Here is a 19,206-nt window from a genome sequence, read left to right as displayed (position 1 = left end):
CTGTTTATTAACGATAGCTCATCACAATGGCTCTCATATCAGACTTAATCAAAACCCTTCACAAATATGGGAGGGTGGTTGCATTATGAAACACACACACGACAATGTCACACCACAGTTTCTCGTGTTAGTGTGTAGCTGCTCTTACTTCCTGCTTTCTGCCCCTCCCTTTAAGATTGTTGTTTCATTACTCATTAACCCACACTCCTGGAGTACTCATTTGAGGCCAGGCAGGAAAAGGGTGTCTATCTTGGCCCCATCACAGGGACACTGCAGAGTGCATGGAAGGTTCATACCAGGTAACTAGGATTGATCCAGAGAGAACTGCTCTGTAAGGGGTCAACGTGGGCCACAGTCTGTATTCAAAAATTATCTCCAAGTAGGTGGAGTAGTAGGAGTGCTGATCTTAGATCAGGTGAAATTCTGTCTATGTAATAGTATTCCTTTAGATCTAAAAGGCAACATTTATCCTATATTAGCACTCCTTCTGTGAGACCACATTAATACAGACCCTACAGTTAGCTGACTATTGTTAATACAGACTAGAGGTCGACCAATTAATCGGAATGGCCGATTTAATTAGGCCGATTTCAAGTTTTCATAACAATCGCAACTCTGTATTTTTGGGCGCCTATTTGCCTATTTATTTATTTAAAAATGTATTTAATCTTTATTTAAATAGGCAAGTAAGTTAATGACACATTCTTATTTTCAATGACGGCCTAGGAATGGTGGGTTAACTCCTGGTTCAGGGGCAGAACGACAGATTTTCACCTTGCCAGCTCGGGATCCAATCTTGCAACTTCATATTAATCAGTAAGGTCACGCTAACTAGAGGGACGGAAGCTAGTACTGTTACACTGGCAATACCAAAGTGCCTATAAGAACATCCAATAATAAAAGACAGAAACGAAATCGATAGAGAGAAATAGTCCTATAATTCCTATAATAACTACAACCCAAACTTCTTACCTGGGAACATGAAGACCTACAAAGCAGAACCCACCAGCTTATATGTTCCCCATGTCTTCTGTTGGGTACTGAAACGGCCAGCTTTCTTACATGGCACATATTGCACTTTACTTTTCTCACTTTGTTTTTGCATTATTTAAACCAAATTGAACATGTTTCCTATTATTTACTTGAGGCTAAATTGTTTTTTATTGATGTATTATATTAAGTTCAAATAAGTGTTCATTCAGTATTGGTGTAATTGTCATTGGCAACCTATGTGACGAGTTGGTGCAATGGGGTCAATGCAGATAACAATTGCTACCTGGACTAAACTATTTAGCAGTCTTATGGCTTGGGGGTAGAAGCTGTTCAGGATCCTGTTGGTTCCAGACTTGGTGCATCAGTACCACTTGTCGTGGCGGTAGCAGAGTGAACAGTCTATCACTTGGGTGGCTGGAGTCTTTGCCATCCAGGACCTCTATATCAAGCAGTGTCAGAGAGCTAGGCCCCAATGATGTACTGGGACCGTACGCGCTGCCCTCTGTAGCACTTTGAGGTCAGATGCCAAGCAGTTGCCATACCAAGCAGTGATGCAGCCAGTCAAGATGCTTTCTATGGTGCAGCTGTATAAATGTTTGAGGGTCTGAGGGCCCATACCAAATCTTTTCAGCCTCATGAGGGGGAAGAGGCGTTGTCGTGCCTTCTTCACGCCTGTGTTGGTGTGGACCCTGGATAATGTTTTAGTGATGTGTACCAAGGAACTTGAGTTCTCGACCCGCCTTGTCTGTGGATGGTGTGGACAGGCCCTTTGTTTCCTTTTAGTCCAGGATCAGCTCCCTTTTTCTTGCTGACATTTAGGGAGAGGTTGGTGTCCTGGCACCACACTGTCCGGCCGCTTACCTCCCCCTGTAGGCTGTCTCCTCGTCGGTGATCAGGCCAACCACAGTTGTGTCGTCAGCAAACTTAATGATGGTGTTGAGGTCATGGACAGGGAAGAGTGAGCACAGGAGGGAAAAAGCAGTTAACATTGAGGGCAATCACAGTTGAGGGTTATGTGGCGGTAGATGTTATTGCCACCCTCACCACCTTGAGATGGCCTGTCAGGAAGATCAGCATCCAGTTGAAGAGGGAGGTGTGCAGTCCCAAGGTCCTGAGCTTAGTGAGGAGCTGGAGGAACTGTTTTGTTAAGCGCTGGGAGCTGTAGTCATGTTGAAAATGTCAGTGAAGACACTTGCCAGCACGTCAGCGCATGTTCTGAGCACGTAACCTGGTAATCCGTCTGAATGTTAACCTGTTTAAAGGTCTTACTCACATCGGCTACAGAGAGCGTGATACAGATCCGGAGCAGCTGGTGCTCTCATGCTGGGTTCAGTATGCCAAGCCCCCAGCTGAAGAGCACTGCAATGCTCTGGCAGCCTCCGTTAATCTTTGCAACTACAGATAGTTTGCAAGCCCTGCCATTATCCGGTGGAGCGGTCCAGCGGCATAGTAGGGATTCACTTTAGTCCTGTTGTCTCAGTACCATCGCTAAGGGACTCGGTGGCCCCATGAAACTGTCTCTCGGATACTGTTGTTCTCCATGGTACACACTCACTCTGTATGGCAATGTCTCCAGAAATATCTGTTTAGGTTCAGCCCTGACCTGTGAGAATGAGATGAGAGCATCTCCACTGTGATAACTTAACACTGTCCAAGCTGCGGCTTTTTCTCCAGTCACTGTACAAGGGGTGGCCTTCACATATCCTATGAGCAGAGGAACTTGTCAAATGCACCATATCTCTCCTATGAGCATTCAAATAATTGATGTCTCGACTCATCTGGTCAAATGGCAGCTTGGACATTTCATCTAACATTTAAATCACCAATTTTCTTCTGAAACTATGGAAATGTACCTTACAGTACTGCTAATGGATAGTTTTTGTTTCAGTCTGAGCCAACTCCGGTGTGTCAGAGGAGGTCACAGAGAGAATTACTATTCGATAGTAACTATCTACTGAGTCCAGGCTTTTGATGATTTAGGTGACTAATGTTCTGTCATGCACAGCTCACTGATCTTTCTCCTTCTCTCCTCTTTCTAAAACTTTGTTTCTTTCCTCTGCCCATACATCCTTTCTCTCCCCCCTACAGAAGCGTCAGATCCTGGTGACTCTAGTGGAGATCGCCCTGCCCCTGCTCTTCTCGGGCATCCTCATCGTGCTGCGCGAGAACGTGCCCTTCAAGGACTACCCCAACGCCACGCTCTACCAGAGCTTCTCTGTGGATGGCCTGCAGTACCCACTGGACAACTACCATCACTACCAGTTGGCCTACGTGCCGGGCAACGCCAGTGTGGTGCGGTGGGTGGCGGAGGACGTGCAGCGCAGCCTGCACCCCGTCATCAGTTCAGGTGAGTAAAGAAGAGTGTGAGGGCTGTGCTGCTCTACCAAGCAAAAATTATGTGATGATGATGATGATGGTTTAGATGGGAACGGATGATGTTGAGTATGACTAAAACGTCTGAAAAAAAGATGTTCCTCTGCTGGAGAAAACATACAGTCTTCATCATGAAAACAAGCTCTGTTCTGCCAGTGTAAATACGTCCTACATTGAGAGGCCATCTCATAGACAGAAGATGGGGTTGGTCTGTCAAGTCTTTGTAGCCTGTATCTGTGTTCTGTTGTGAGGTGACTGGGACCATATCTCTGTGCTGGTCACTGTGTCCTACATGGAGTGGTAGATTATAAATGGATGGAAAACCTAATGCAAATGTACAGTTTAGCTTGGGTTGCCCAGGTGTAGTCAGTGTGTCATTGTCTCGAACATTATTTGCTTTGATGAGTTCAAGTTCATTTGGGGTTACAGCGTGTTTGTATGACAGCTTGTTACTGCATCCTGTTCTGTGAATGATGATCTCTCCGCTGCCCTTAGCTGTTCAGAGGACAATTCTATTATTTAAGTCCAGATTTGTGAGATTCTATAAGCATGGACCTGTAAAGATAATTGGCTATAGTGTTAAAGAAAGCCCTGAGCATTTGAAACCCAGTCACATACAATACTGTTACTGTAGTGACCCCACTTTCTCTGGAAAGCAAAGTCCACAATGCCATTCATCGACTTGAATCAGTGCCACTGTAGGTAAATGATCTCTTCTGTGGCTTGCATTTTGCCAGTGACACTCTATTCTAGGCATTAGGGGTGGATGTTGCTGTTTCTGTAACCAGTGGCACAGCTTTGATACTGTAAAGGCAAATCTCTATTCAATAGGAATCTACTATGTTATAGTTAAACCTGTTTCACATTATGTGTTGTTGTACTGTTGTAGGCTGACCTATTCAATATGAATCTACAAATGTTGTTATAGTAGGCCCAGTAGCCTGTAATAGTAGGCCCAGTAGCCTGTAATAGTAGGCCCAGTAGCCTGTAATAGTAGGCCCAGTGGCCTGTAATAGTAGGCCCAGTGGCCTGTAATAGTAGGCCCAGTGGCCTGTAATAGTAGGCCCAGTGGCCTGTAATAGTGGCCTGTAATAGGCCCAGTAGGCCCAGTGGCCTGTAATAGTAGGCCCAGTGGCCTGTAATAGTAGGCCCAGTGGCCTGTATGCCCAGTGGCCTATGCCACTGCTTTGATGTTATTGCAGATATACAGGTAGCTGCCAAATAAATTTTTAAAAAGCAGGTGCTTCCATACAGGTGTCATTCCTGAGTTAATTAAGCAATGAATATCCAATCATGCTTAGGGGCATGTATAAAAATGCTGGGCAGGGAATTTATTTTGGCTACCAAAGCTATGCCATCCATTTTGTCACCAAATCCCCTTATACCACCCACTGCGACCTGTATGCTCTAGTCGGCTGGCCCTCACTACATATTCGTCGCCAGACCCACTGGCTCCAGTTCATCTATAAGTCTTTGCTAGGTAAAGCCACACCTTATCTCAGCTGACTGGTCATGATAACAACACCCATCCGTAGCACGCGCTCCAGCAGGTATATCTCACTGGTCATTCCCAAAGCCCACACCTCCTTTGGACACCTTTCCTTCCAGTTCTCTGATGCCAATGACTGGAACGAATTGCAAAAATCGCTGAAGCTGGATACCTATATTTCCCTCACTAACTTCAAAACATCAGCTATCTGAGCAGCTAACCGATCGCTGCAGCTGTACATAGCCCATCTGTAAATAGCCCACCCAATCTACCTAACTCATCCCCATATTGTTTTTATTTACTTTTCTGCTCCTTTGCACACTAGTATTTCTACTTGCACATCATCATATTCTCATCTATCACTCCAGTGTTAATTTGCTAAATTGTAATTACTTCGCTACTATGGCCTATTTATTGCCTCACCACCTCATGCCATTTGCACACACTGTTTTTAGACTTTTACAATGGAGCCCCTAGTTCCACTCTTCATACCCCTGATACCACCTTTGTCCCACCTCCCACACATGCAGTGACCTCACCCATTACAACCAGCATGTCCAGAGATACAACCTCTTATCACCCAGTGCCTGGGCTTACCTCCGCTGTACCCGCACCCCACCATACCCATGTCTGCGTATTATGCCCTGAATATATTCTACCATGCCCAGAAATCTGCTCCTTTTATTCTTTGTCCCCAACGCTCGAGGTGACCAGTTTTGATAGCCTTTAGCCGCACCCTCATACTACTCCTCCTCTGTTCCGCGGGTGATGTGGAGGTAAAACCCAGGCCCTGCATGTCCCCAGGCACCCCATTTGTTGACTTCTGTGATCGAAAAAGCCTTGGTTTCATGCATGTCAACATCAGAAGCCTCCTCCCTAAGTTTGTTTTACTCACTGCTTTAGCACACTCTGCTAACCCTGATGTCCTTGCCGTGTCTGAATCCTGGCTCAGGAAGGCAACCAAAAATTCTGAGATTTCAATACCCAACTATAACATTTTCCGTCAAGATAGAACTGCCAAAGGGGGAGGAGTTAGCCTGCAAAGTAATGTCATACTTTCCAGGTCCATACCCAAACAGTTCAAACTACTAATCTTAAAAATTACACTCTCCAGAAATAAGTCTCTCACTGTTGCCACCTGCTACCGACCCCCCCTCAGCTCCCAGCTGTGCCCTGGACACCATTTGTGAATTGATTGCCCCCCATCTAGCTTCAGAGTTTGTTATGTTAGGTGACCTAAACTGGGATATGCTTAACACCCCGGCAGTCCTACAATCTAAGCTAGATGCCCTCAATCTCACACAAATCATCAAGGAACCCACCAGGTACAACCCTAAATCTGTAAACAAGGGCACCCTCATAGACGTCATCCTGACCAACTGGCCCTCCAAATACACCTCCGCCGTCTTCAACCAGGATCTCAGCGATCACTGCCTCATTGCCTGTATCCACTACGGAGCCGCAGTCAAACGACCACCCCTCATCACTGTCAAACGCTTCCTAAAACACTTCTGTGAGCAGGCCTTTCGAATCGACCTGGCCCGGGTATCCTGGAAGGACATTGACCTCATCCCGTCAGTTGAGGATGCCTGGTCATTCTTTAAAAGTAACTTCCTCACCATTTTAGATAAGCATGCTCCGTTCAAAAAATGCAGAACTAAGAACAGATATAGCCCTTGGTTCACTCCAGACCTGACTGCCCTCGACCAACACAAAAACATCCTGTGGCGGACTGCAATAGCATCGAATAGTCCCCGCGATATGCAACTGTTCAGGGAAGTCAGGAACCAATACACGCAGTCAGTCAGGAAAGCTAAGGCCAGCTTCTTCAGGCAGAAATTTGCATCCTGTAGCTCCAACTCCAAAAAGTTCTGGGACACTGTGAAGTCCATGGAGAACAAGAGCACCACCTCCCAGCTGCCCACTGCACTGAGGCTAGGTAACACGGTCACCACCGATAAATCCATGATTATTGAAAACTTCAACAAGCATTTCTCAACGGCTGGCCATGCCTTCCTCCTGGCTACTCCAACCTCGGCCAACAGCTCCCCCCCCCCCCCCGCAGCTACTCGCCCAAGCTTCTCCAGGTTCTCCTTTACCCAAATCCAGATAGCAGATGTTCTGAAAGAGCTGCAAAACCTGGACCCGTACAAATCAGCTGGGCTTGACAATCTGGACCCTCTATTTCTGAAACTATCCGCCGCCATTGTCGCAACCCCTATTACCAGCCTATTCAACCTCTCTTTCATATCGTCTGAGATCCCCAAGTATTGGAGAGCTGCCGCAGTCATCCCCCTCTTCAAAGGGGGAGACACCCTGAACCCAAACTGTTACAGACCTATATCCATCCTGCCCTGCCTATCTAAGGCCTTCGAAAGCCAAGTCAACAAACAGGTCACTGACCATCTCGAATCCCACCGTACCTTCTCCGCTGTGCAATCTGGTTTCCGAGCCGGTCACGGGTGCACCTCAGCCACACTCAAGGTACTAAACGATATCATAACGGCCATCGATAAAAGACAGTACTGTGCAGCCGTCTTCATCGACCTTGCCAAGGCTTTCGACTCTGTCAATCACCATATTCTTATCGGCAGACTCAGTAGCCTCGGTTTTTCTGATGACTGCCTTGCCTGGTTCACCAATTACTTTGCAGACAGAGTTCAGTGTGTCAAATCGGAGGGCATGCTGTCCGGTCCTCTGGCAGTCTCTATGGGGGTGCCACAGGGTTCAATTCTCGGGCCGACTCTTTCTCTGTATATATCAATGATGTTGCTCTTGCTGCGGGCGATTCCCTGATCCACCTCTACGCAGACGACACCATTCTGTATACTTCCGGCCCATCCTTGGACACTGTGCTATCTAACCTCCAAACGAGCTTCAATGCCATACAGCACTCCTTCCGTGGCCTCCAACTGCTCTTAAACGCTAGTAAAACCAAATGCATGCTTTTCAACCGTTCGCTGCCTGCACCCGCACGCTCGACTAGCATCACCACCCTGGATGGTTCCGACCTAGAATATGTGGACATTTATAAGTACCTAGGTGTCTGGCTAGACTGTAAACTCTCCTTCCAGACTCATATCAAACATCTCCAATCTAAAATCAAATCTAGAGTCTGCTTTCTATTCCGCAACAAAGCCTCCTTCACTCACGCCGCCAAACTTACCCTAGTTAAACTGACTATCCTACCGCATTTCGTTCCAGTCATTGGCAGCAGAGAACTGGGGGGAAAGGCGACCAAAGGGGGAATTGGCTTTGGGGGTGACCAGTGAGATATACCTGCTTGGAGTGTGTGCTACGAGTGGGTGCTGCTATGGTGACCAGTGAGCTGTGATAAGGCGGGGCTTTACCTAGCAGGGACTTGAAGATAACTTGTAGCCAGTGGGTTTGGCGATGAGTACGAAGCGAGGTCCAACCAACGAGAGTGTTCAGGTCGCAGTGGTAGGTAGTATATGGGGCTTTGGTGATAAAACGGATGGCACTGTGATAGACTGCATCCAATTTGTTGAGTGGAGTGTTTGAGGCAATTTTATAGATGATATCGCTGAAGTTGAGGATCGGTAGGATGGTCAGTTCTACAAGGGTATGTTTGGCAGCATTAGTGAGGGATGCTTTGCGATATAGGAAGCCAATTCTAGATTTGATTTTGGGTTGGAGATGCTTAATGTGAGTATGGAAGGAGAGTTTACAGTCTCACCAGACACCTAGGTATTTGTAGTTGTCCAAGTATTCTAAGTCAGAGCCGTCCAGAGTAGTGATGCTGGACGGGCGGGCAGGTGCAGGCAGTGATCGATTGAATAGCATGCATTTAGTTTTACTTGCATTATAGAGCAGTTGGAGGCCATGGAAGGAGAGCTGTATGGCATTGAAGCTCATCTGGAGGTTAGTTAACACAGTGTCCAAAGAAGGGCCAGAAGCATACACAATGATGTCGTCTGCGTAGAGGTGGATCAGAGAATCACCAGCAGCAAGAGCGACATCATTGATGTATATATGCAGTATAACTGGATGTTGTTGTGGTAGTATAGCATGTACTACTGCCATGGTGTTATTGTAGGCTCGTATACCAGCCTCAGCAGTCCTGGGAATACTGGTTCCTCCAGAAATGGCGCCTGACTCCTCAGGCAACATGTAAGGGCCAGTCTCTTCACTATCTGATTCAGATGTGGAGGCGGGGAGATGGAGAGGAGCTCACCCCTGTCAGTCTGGTGCGGCTGGACACATGGACACACACACACACACACACACACACACACACACACACACACAGCCCATCTGAGATCAACGCTCTGAATAATTTAGATTGTGAGAGAAGGGGAAGGGAGCGGTCACTATGGAGGTTTCGAATGTCATGCATGTAGAATAACTCTCAACAGGGTATGACACATTAAAATGTATGCACACCTTGTAATACATTATACAAATATACTTTCAGCGATTATACTGAGTTCATAAAAGGATATCAATCAATTGAAATAAATAAATTAGGCCCTAATCTATGCATTTCACATCACTTGGCAGGGGCGTGGCTGTGGGTGTGCCCACCCACTGGGGAGTTTTTCCCCACAAAAGGGCCCCTCTCAGACGATCCTGCCAGGTGAAGAAGAGGATGTGGAAGTCTTGGGCCTGTGTGGTTACACGTGGTCTGCGCTTGTGAGGGCGGTTGCCAAATTCTCTAAAATGACATTGGAGGTGGCATATGGTAGAGAAATTAACATTAAATTATCTGCTGGACATTCCCTGAAGTCAGCATGCCAATTGCATGCTCCCTCAACTTGAGACATCTGTGGCATTGTGTTGTGTGACACAACTTTAGAGTGGTCTTTTTTTGTCCCCAGCACAAGGTGCACCTGTGTATTGATCATGCCGTTTAATCAGCTTCTTGATAAGCTGCTGCTCTCAGGTGGATGGATTTTCTTGGCAAATGTAAACAAATTTGAGAAATAAGCTTTTTGTGTGTATGAAACATTTCTGTGATTTAAAAAAAAATCAGCTCATGAAACATGGGACCAACACTTTGTGTTGCATTTATATTTTTGTTCAGTATAGAATCAATATGAAAAAGGGACAGGAAAAAATAAATAAACCTTTTCAGGATTTTCTCTTTCAAAATAGTTGGTGAAAATATCCAAATAACTTCACAGATCTTTATTGTAAAGGGTTTAAACACCATCTCCCATGCTTGTTCATTAATTGTTTATGGTTCATTGAACATGCACCTGTGGAACTGTCGTTAAGACACTAACAGCTGACAGACATTAGGCAATTAAAGTCACTGTTATGAAAACGTAGGACACTAATGAGGCCTTTCTACTGACTCTGAAAAACACCACAAGAAAGATGCCCAGGGTCTCTGCTCATCTGTGTGAGGCATGCTGCATGCATGAGGCATGCTGCATGCATGAGGCATGCTGCATGCATGAGGCATGCGTGCCCAGGGCAATAAATTGCAATGTCCGTACTGTGAGTAGCCTAAGATAGCGCTACAGGGAGACAGGACAGACAGCGGATCGTCCTCGTAGTGGCAGAGGATCGGTACATCCGAACATCACACCTGTGGGACAGGTACAGGATGGCAACAACAACTGCCTGAGTTACACCAGGAATGCACAATCCCTCCATCAGTGCTCAGACTGTCTGCAATAGGCTGAGAGAGGCTGGACTGAGGGCTTGTAGGCCTGTTGTAAGGCAGGTCCTCACCAGACATCACCGGCAACAACGTCGCCTATGGGCACAAACCCATAGTTGCTGGACCAGACAGGACTGGCAAAATGTGCTCTTCACTGACGAGTCACGGTTTTGTCTCACCAGGGGTGATGGTCGGATTCGTGTTCGTTGTTGAAGGAATTAGTGTTACACTGAGGCCTGTACTCTGGAGGTGGTGTGTCACAGCATCATTGGACTGAGCTTGTTGTCATTGCAGGTAACCCCCCCCCCACAGAAATGTTTGGGTCCTTGCAGGTGCCTTGGTGGAAGAGTGGTGTAACATCTCACAGCAAGAACTGGCAAATCTGGTGCAGTCAATGAGGAGGAGCTGGTGGCAGCAGATTCTGACTGCTACTTTTGATTTTGACCTGTTTTAGAGTGAGCGGGCCTGTGTGTGTGTGTGGGCCTGAATACCAGTGCTCAAGATAAGATTAACAGAGCATGTTGAAATCTATGGGAGAGGTAGACAAATCTATAATTGAATGGAAAACATATTTTGAGCTCTAGATATGATATTGATTGTTTTCTGTAACTGGAACACGGGGTGAAAGTGAGGCTTATTTCACAACTTCACTGTGTCTATATCATGCCACTGTTATATGAGCCTGTTGTGTTTTCAGCTGGCTTTCAAACCACGGTAGTACAGACAGAGGATCTGTCTTTGCCTGTGTGACTGTTATGTTCCTGCCACTTGTTTCTCTTCTTACTGTATGTCTCCATGTCAACTGGTAGAATTCACAAGGTTAATTAAGGATCCGGCCCTTTCTTTTCAATTTTCGCCTAAAATGACTTTCCCAAATCGAATTGCCTGTCGTTCAGGCCCAGAAGCAAGGATATTCTTGGTACCATTTGTAATGAATCGCTTTGAAGTTTGGTAATGTGAAAGGAATGTAAGAGAATATAACTCAATAGATCTGGTAAAACAATTCTTTTGTATTTTTTTGTACCATATTTGAAATGCAAGGGAAAGGCCATAATGTATTTTTCCAGCCCAGGTGCAATTTAGATTTGTGTATGTGCAGCGTTTTAGACTGACCCAATGAACCATTGGATTTCTGTATTAAAAAAAAAAATCAAGGCCCAAATGTGCCTTATTGGTTTATTAGTAACTTTTCATGCTCAACATTTTGCACTCTCCTTAAACAATAGCATGGTATTCTTTCACTGTACTAGCTACTGTAAATTGGACAGTGCAGTTAGCTTAACAAGAATTTAAGCTTTCTGCCAATATCTCATATGTCCTGGGAAATGTTCTTGTTACTTACAACCTTATGCTAATCGCATTAGCCCATGTTTGCTCAGCCGTCCCGTGGAAGGGACACCAATCCCAAAAGTTCAAGGGACCCTAAAAATTGGTAGACATGACATGGGTTTTTGTCACTTCAATTAATGTTTTCTCTCTCTCGCTCTGTTTGCCCCAACAGTGTATGGGTTTGAGACAGAGGAGCAGTTTGAGGACTTTGTGAGGAAGGACCCTCAGTCTCGGAAGGTTCTGGCTGCTGTGGTGTTTGAGCACTCCTTCACTCACGATGATGAGCCACTGCCCCAACAGGTTGGTTTAATAGTGTATTCATATAGTTTGTATTGCACTTAGGGGTGACCCCAATTAGTCGCCTGGTTGATTGTTTGGTCGATAGGCTGTTGATCGTCCGAGGTTTTAATTTTTTGTCGAGCAGTAGCAAATATATGTCTTTGGACAGTATTCAGACCCTTTGCTATGAGACTCAAAAATTAGCTCAGGTACATCCTGTTTCTACAACTTGAGTCCACCTGTGGTAGATTCAATTGATTGGACATAATTTGGAAGGGCACTCACCTGTCTACAGTGTGGCAAAAATGTTTTTAGTCAGCCACCAATTGTGCAAGTTCTCCCACTTAAAAAGATGAGGCCTATAATTTTCATCATAGGTACACTTCAACTATGACAGACAAAATGAGTGAAAAAAATCCTGAAAATCACATTGTAGTATTTTTAACAAATTTATTTGCAAATTATGGTGCCACCAGAGACTCTGGGTTCGCGCCCAAGCTCTGTTGCAGCCGGCTGCGACCCGGGAGGTAATTCACAGAAATGCATAACAAATAGTAGATATGGTTACAAGGAAATGATAGGAGAATATGCCCTAGTGGGGTAAACCGACATGGCGGCTTGTTCGAGTGGGGGGACAGCTGAGGAGACACTATAGAGTTGAATATTATTTCAATTTAAATGCTAATCCTTTGCATATGAACGCTCACTTATTCGGGAACAATTGCAATCAATATATATATTTTCGCTCAGTGTGTCGTCGGGATCTCTGTTGAAAAGTTAGTTTATGTTGGAGAGTCTGTCCGCCCTCTCTCTCTCTCTGTCGTGGTTAGAATGAATAGTTCAGAGTGACTTTCATTCATGTCGTTATAGAATAGATGTTTCGGCGGTTGTCGGTCTTCGTGTTCAATGATAGCGAATTCCTAGCTGCAGACTAGTAATTAATATCAAAGACTTGTTCTTATTATGTCGGTATCGATAGTCTAAGAGTTTAACCACGTGGGATGGTTAAAAGATTCAGCCATCTACTTAAACCTTAGCTTATACTCAGGTTTATGGCCTCTACTCAAACCTTGGCCCTCTCGTGGTAAGCTGGTCTGCAACCTTTAGCCATCTCGTAATTAAGGTAAGCTCGGTCTCCTCTCAAACCTTGGCCCTCTCGTTATCGAGGTAAGCTGGTCTGGCGATAGAAAACCCGGGTGAGGGTTTTATTCGGAAGAGCAGAAAAGGGCCTGTCCCATGACGCCAGACCATAACTGTGCTCATGGGCGGTCCTCTGATTTAGTTAAACTCCAAAGGGAATTGGAGTTTCCTTCATTAAACAGTCCAAAATCACATTACACAATTTCACAAACAGTTCCATCCTCACCCATTCATTTTATACAACAATTAGATGTAAGCCTCATAACTGAGGCTATTTTATAAACAGCGTTATGGTAATGTGGCCATATTGTCTTTCATGAGTTTCACAAAATTGTACCAAACGCACCAGTTCGTAGTTGGATTCTTCACCGATCTTTCATACCTTCTCCAGAACATAAATGTTGTTCGGTTCTCCAGTTCTGTGAGGTGGAAGAAATTCCTTTGTTCTCTCTGACACTCACTCTCTCTATACTCTGGCCATGAGGAGGTAATCTCCTCCAGGAATTTACAACCTGCGGTTGCAGCAGCCTGAGTGTAGGAGACGGAGAGAGGGGGATGGTGCTCGCTATACCCAAAGAGGGCAACGTCATGACACACTGTAGACCCAAACTGCTACCGACCTATATCTATCCTACCCTGCCTTTCTAAGGACTTCAAATGCCAAGTTAACCTCTAGCGTCGAGCAATCCCGTATCCGGGAGCGTAATCACAGCCTCAAGCTCATTAGCACAACGCAACGTTAACTATTTTTGAAAATCGCAAATGAAATGAAATAAATATATTGGCTCACATGCTTAGCCTTTTGTTAACCTCTTGAAACTCTGGGGGCGCAATTTCATTTTTAGATGAAAAACGTTCCCGTTTTAAACAAGATATTTTGTCACAAAAAGATGCACAACTATGCATATAATTGATAGCTTTGGAAAGAAAACACTGAATTTTCCAGAACTGCAAAGATATTGTCTGTGGGTGCCCTAGAACAGGAGCTACAGGCAAAACCAAGATGAAACGGCAACCAGGAAATGAGCAGGATTTTTGAGGCTCTGTTTTCCATTGTCTCCTTATATGGCTGTGAATGCGACAGGAATGAGCCTGCCCTATCTATCGTTTCCCCAAGGTGTCTGCAGCATTGTGACGTATTTGTAGGCATATCATTGGAAGATTGACCATAAGAGACTACATTTTCCAGGTGTCCGCCCGGTGTCCTCCGTCGAAATTGGTGCGTCATTTTCAGCTGCTGGTATTTTTCCATGGGATTCTGAGGGAAAGCAGGCTTCCACGAACGGCATATCAATGAAGAGATATGTGAAAAAACACCTTGAGGATTGATTCTAAACAACATTTGCCATGTTTCGGTCGATATTATGGAGTTAATTTGGAAAAAGTTTGACGTTTTGGTGACTGAATTTTCGGTTCGTTTCGGTAGCCAAATGTGATGTACAAAACGGAGCAATTTCTCCTACACAAAGATTCTTTCAGGAAAAACTGAACATTTGCTATGTAACTGAGAGTCTCTTCATTGAAAACATCCGAAGTTCTTCAAAGGTAAATGATTTTATTTATTTGGTTATCTGGTTTTTGTGAAAATGTTGCGTGCTAAATGCTACGCAAAATGCTAAGCTAGCTTGCAATACTCTTACACAAATGCTTGATTTGCTATGGTTCAAAAGCATATTTTGAAAATCTGAGATGACAGTGTTGTTAAGAAAAGGCTAAGCTTGAGAGCAGGCATATTATTTTCATTTCATTTGCGATTTTCAGAAATCGTTAACGTTGCGTTATGCTAATGAGCCTGAGGCTGTATTCACGATCCCGGATGGGTAGTATCAAGAGTTAACAACACTGTCATCTCAGATTTTCAAAATATGCTTTTCAACCATAGCTACACAAGCATTTGTGTAAGAGTATTGAAAGCTAGCATAGCATTAAGCCTAGCATTCAGCAGGCAACATTTTCACAAAACAAGAAAAGCATTCAAATAAAATCCATTACCTTTGAAGAACTTCGGATGTTTTCAATGAGGAGACTCTCAGTTAGATAGCAAATGTTCAGTTTTTCCAAAAAGATTATTTGTGTAGGAGAAATCACTCTGTTTTGTTCATCACGTTTGGCTAAGAAAACCCCCCGAAAATTCAGTCATTACAACGCCACACTTTTTTCCAAATTAACTCCATAATATCGACAGAAACATGGCAAACATTGTTTAGAATCAATCCTCAAGGTGTTTTTCACATATCTTTTCGGTGATAAATCATTCGTGGCAGTTGCCTTTCTCTTCTGAACCAAATGGAAACGTGCATGCAGCTGGAGATTACCCAATAATTTTGACGGAGGACACCAGGCGGACACCTGGTAAATGTAGTCTCTTATGGTCAATCTTCCAATGATATGCCTACAAATACGTCACAATGCTGCAGACACCTTGGGGAAACGACAAAGTGTAGGGTCATTTCCTTGCGCATTCACAGCCATATAAGGAGACATTGGAACACAGCGCATTCAAAATCTGGGGCATTTCCTGTATGACAATATCTTTGCAGTTTTGGAAACGTCAGAGTGTTTTCTTTCCAAAGCTATCAATTACATGCATAGTCGAGCATCTTTTTGTGACAAAATATCTTGTTTAAAACGGGAACGTTTTTTTATCCAAAAATTAAAAGAGCGCCCCCTATATCGAAGAAGTTAACAGATCACCGACCTTTTCGAATCCCACCGTACCTTCTCCGCTATATAATCTGGTTTCCGAGCTGGTCATGAGTGCACCTCAGCCACGCTCAAGGTCCTAAACGATATCATAACCGCCATTGATAAGAGACAATACTGTGCAGCTGTATTCATCGACCTGGCCAAGGCTTTCGACTCTGTCAATCACCACATTCTTATCGGCAGACTCAATAGCCTTGGTTTCTCAAATGACTGTTGTGGGAGCAAATGTAACACATAGACAAAAGCATAAGATGTATAGAATAGCTGAACACTAAAAACAGACCACATGAAGAGAAGGACACATAGGTGACAGAATAGCTGGACATACCAAGGCCAGAGGGATATACAAAGGAGGGGGTCAGTCAAATGACTAACTGATGACCAATAGACATAGTTCGCATATTTTTAGGACCTAGAGACGCTAGAAACTGAGGAGACACATTGTCTGCTGACCCTAGATAATACACAAACAAAAGAATGGTTTTAGCTAAGTGCTGTGCCAAAGCATATGGTTGTAAAATAGAGGAATGTATAGTATTTTTAGTATAGTTGGACACGCTAGAAACTGAGGAGACACAGTCTGCTGATCTTAGATAATACACAAACAAAAGAATGCCTTTAGCTAAGTGCAGGAACAAAGCAAGGGTCTTGTCATCATTATAATCTGACGGAAAGCAGGTATGGGCGTTATTGAGCTGAACAGGGATGCACGGATTGGAATGTAACTTTATTTGCATTTGGGATGGGCTCATATGCAATATGTGGATAAATACTGGAGCCGGGGCTCTGGAAAGTGGAGTGTGTTCCGCGGACCATCCCGGCTTGTAATACTTTTGTTTTAAAGCCGAATTGATTTCACAAGTTCTGTAATGCGTTGTATTTGATCCGATTTTCCACTACACTGTCTCGCCTGGTTCACCAACTACTTCTCAGAGTTCAGTGTGTCAAATTAGAGGGCCTGTTGTCTGGACCTCTGGCAGGCTATATGGGGGTTCCACAGGGTTCAAACTTCGGGCTGACTCTTTTCTCTGTATACATCAGTGATGTTGCTCTTGCTGCTGGTGATTCTCTGATCCACCTCTACGCAGACGACATACTTCTGGCCCTTCTTTGGACACTGTGTTAGCTAACCTCCAGACGAGCTTCAATGCCATACAACTCTCCTTCCGTGACCTCCAACTGCTCTTAAATGCAAGTAAAACTAAATGCATGCTATTCAACCGATCGCTGCCCACACCTGCCCGCCCGTCCAATCGCTACTCTGGATGGTTCTGACTTAGAATATGTGAACAACTACAAATACCTAGGTGTCTGGATAGACTGTAAACTCTCCAGACTCACATTAAGCATCTGGGGCGGCAGGGGAGCCTAGTGGTTAGAGCGTTGGACTAGTAACCGGAAGGTTGCAAGTTCAAACCCCCGAGCTGACAATGTACAAATCTTAACAGGCAGTTAACCCACTGTTCCTAGGCCATCATTGAAAATAAGAATTTGTTCTGAACTGACTGAATAAATCTCCAATCCAAAATTACATCTAGAATCGGCTTACTATTTCGCAGCAAAGCATCCTTCACTCTTGCTGCCAAACATATCCTCGTAAAACTGACCATTGACTTCGGCGATGTCATTTACAGGATAGCCTCCAACACTCAGAAAATTGGATGCAGTCTAGCACAGTGCCATCTGTTTTGTCACCAAAGCCCCATATACCACCCACCACTGCGACCTGTATGCTCTCGTTGGCTGGCCCTCGCTACTGGCTAACCTACTGGCTACTGGTCATCTCTAAGTCTTTACTATGTAAAGCCCTGCCTTATCTCAGCTCACTTGTCACCATAGCAACACCCACCCGTAGCACGCTCTCCAGAAGGTATATTTCACTGGTCACCCCTAAGCCAATTCCTCTTCGGCCGCCTTTCTTTCCAGTTCTCTGCTGCCAATGACTGGAATGAACTGCAAAAATCACTGAAGCTGGAGACTCCCTCACTAGCTTTAAGCACCAGCTGTCAGAGCAGCTCACAGATCACTGCACCTGTACATAGCCCATATGTGTATAGCCTAACCAACTACCTCATCCCCATACTGTTATTTTTTTTGCTCCTTTGCACCCCAGTATCTCTACTTGCACATTCATCTTCTGCACATCTATCACTCCAGTGTTTAATTGCTATATTGTAATTATATTGCCACTATGGCCTATTTGCCTTACTTCTCTTCTCCTACCTCATTTGCACACACTGTAAATATACTTTTTCTATTGTATTATTGACTGTATGCTTGTTTTGTTTATTCCATGTGTAACTCTGTGTTGTTTTGTCGCACTGCTATGCTTTTTCTTGGCCAGGTCGCAGTTGTACATGAGAACTTATTCTCAACTGGCCTACCTGGTCAAATAAAGGTGAAATAAAAAATAAATAACAGTATGTGTGTGACCAGTCAACTTCACTGTACTTTAACCTAGGGTGAGCACATTTTAAAATGCCCAAAAGCGGGACAATGGTATGATTTTACGGGACATTCGTGGGACAGTGTAGCCTACACCTGAATCATTTTCCCACACACATCTCCCTACCGCAGCACCCAGTGAACTAATTGAAGTGTACCTTGCCTACACATTTTTCCTCACACAAAATTCTGGCTGTATTTTGCCAAGGAATCATTGCTGGTTTGTCTTAGGAAATGTTTAACAGTTAGGAAGAGAGACTTTTAACACGGTATTGATTGAAGCAGCAGCAAATATGTTGAATGAGCAACTAATGAGCATGGACAGCCTCACAAGTTTGCCAAAATGACCTTATATCTTTGTCTAATATGACTATTTACTGACATTAGTAGCTCTTCGTTACACACAATTTTTGTTAGTAGTTAATTAACAGTCCTCCAAGTTTAGCTGGAATTTAGCCCAAAGGTTTTGACAAATGTGATTGGTTGATGATATGACATTGGCCTATGTTTCTTCTTGTGTTGCGCATAATATCAGATCTCAACAACGATTGGAGAAGTGTTTAACATCACCAGCACCACATCCTTGATATTTATCTTGTCGTAAGCTCAACGTGACTTCAAACAAGACCGGTTGGAATGTCACTTCTCAGCAAATGAATAGGAAGTCTGACTGAAATACGTGACAAATGTACCTTTTTTCTAAATTAGTGATGTTTTCATTTGTTGGTAAAATGCGGGACATGATTGTTTGGTTGTGGGACGAAAGGCCAAAATGCAGGACTGTACCGTACAATCTGGGACATGTGGTCACCCTAATTGAACC

General features: G+C 44.4%; 1 protein-coding gene across 1 annotated transcript in view; it reads left to right on the top strand.

The window, feature by feature from the left end:
- The window catches only part of LOC135532198 (phospholipid-transporting ATPase ABCA3-like), an 86,434-nt gene that overhangs the window by 8,513 nt on the left and 58,715 nt on the right, over positions 1 to 19,206 (top strand). Inside the window, 2 exon segments of the mRNA XM_064959803.1 lie at positions 3,082 to 3,340; positions 11,986 to 12,113. Of these exon segments, the coding sequence (XP_064815875.1) occupies positions 3,082 to 3,340; positions 11,986 to 12,113 (387 nt within the window).

The sequence above is a fragment of the Oncorhynchus masou genome, unplaced genomic scaffold (genome assembly GCF_036934945.1).
Source record: "Oncorhynchus masou masou isolate Uvic2021 unplaced genomic scaffold, UVic_Omas_1.1 unplaced_scaffold_1765, whole genome shotgun sequence".
NCBI lineage: Eukaryota > Metazoa > Chordata > Actinopteri > Salmoniformes > Salmonidae > Oncorhynchus > Oncorhynchus masou.
This window is presented reverse-complemented; position numbering and strand designations above follow the sequence as displayed.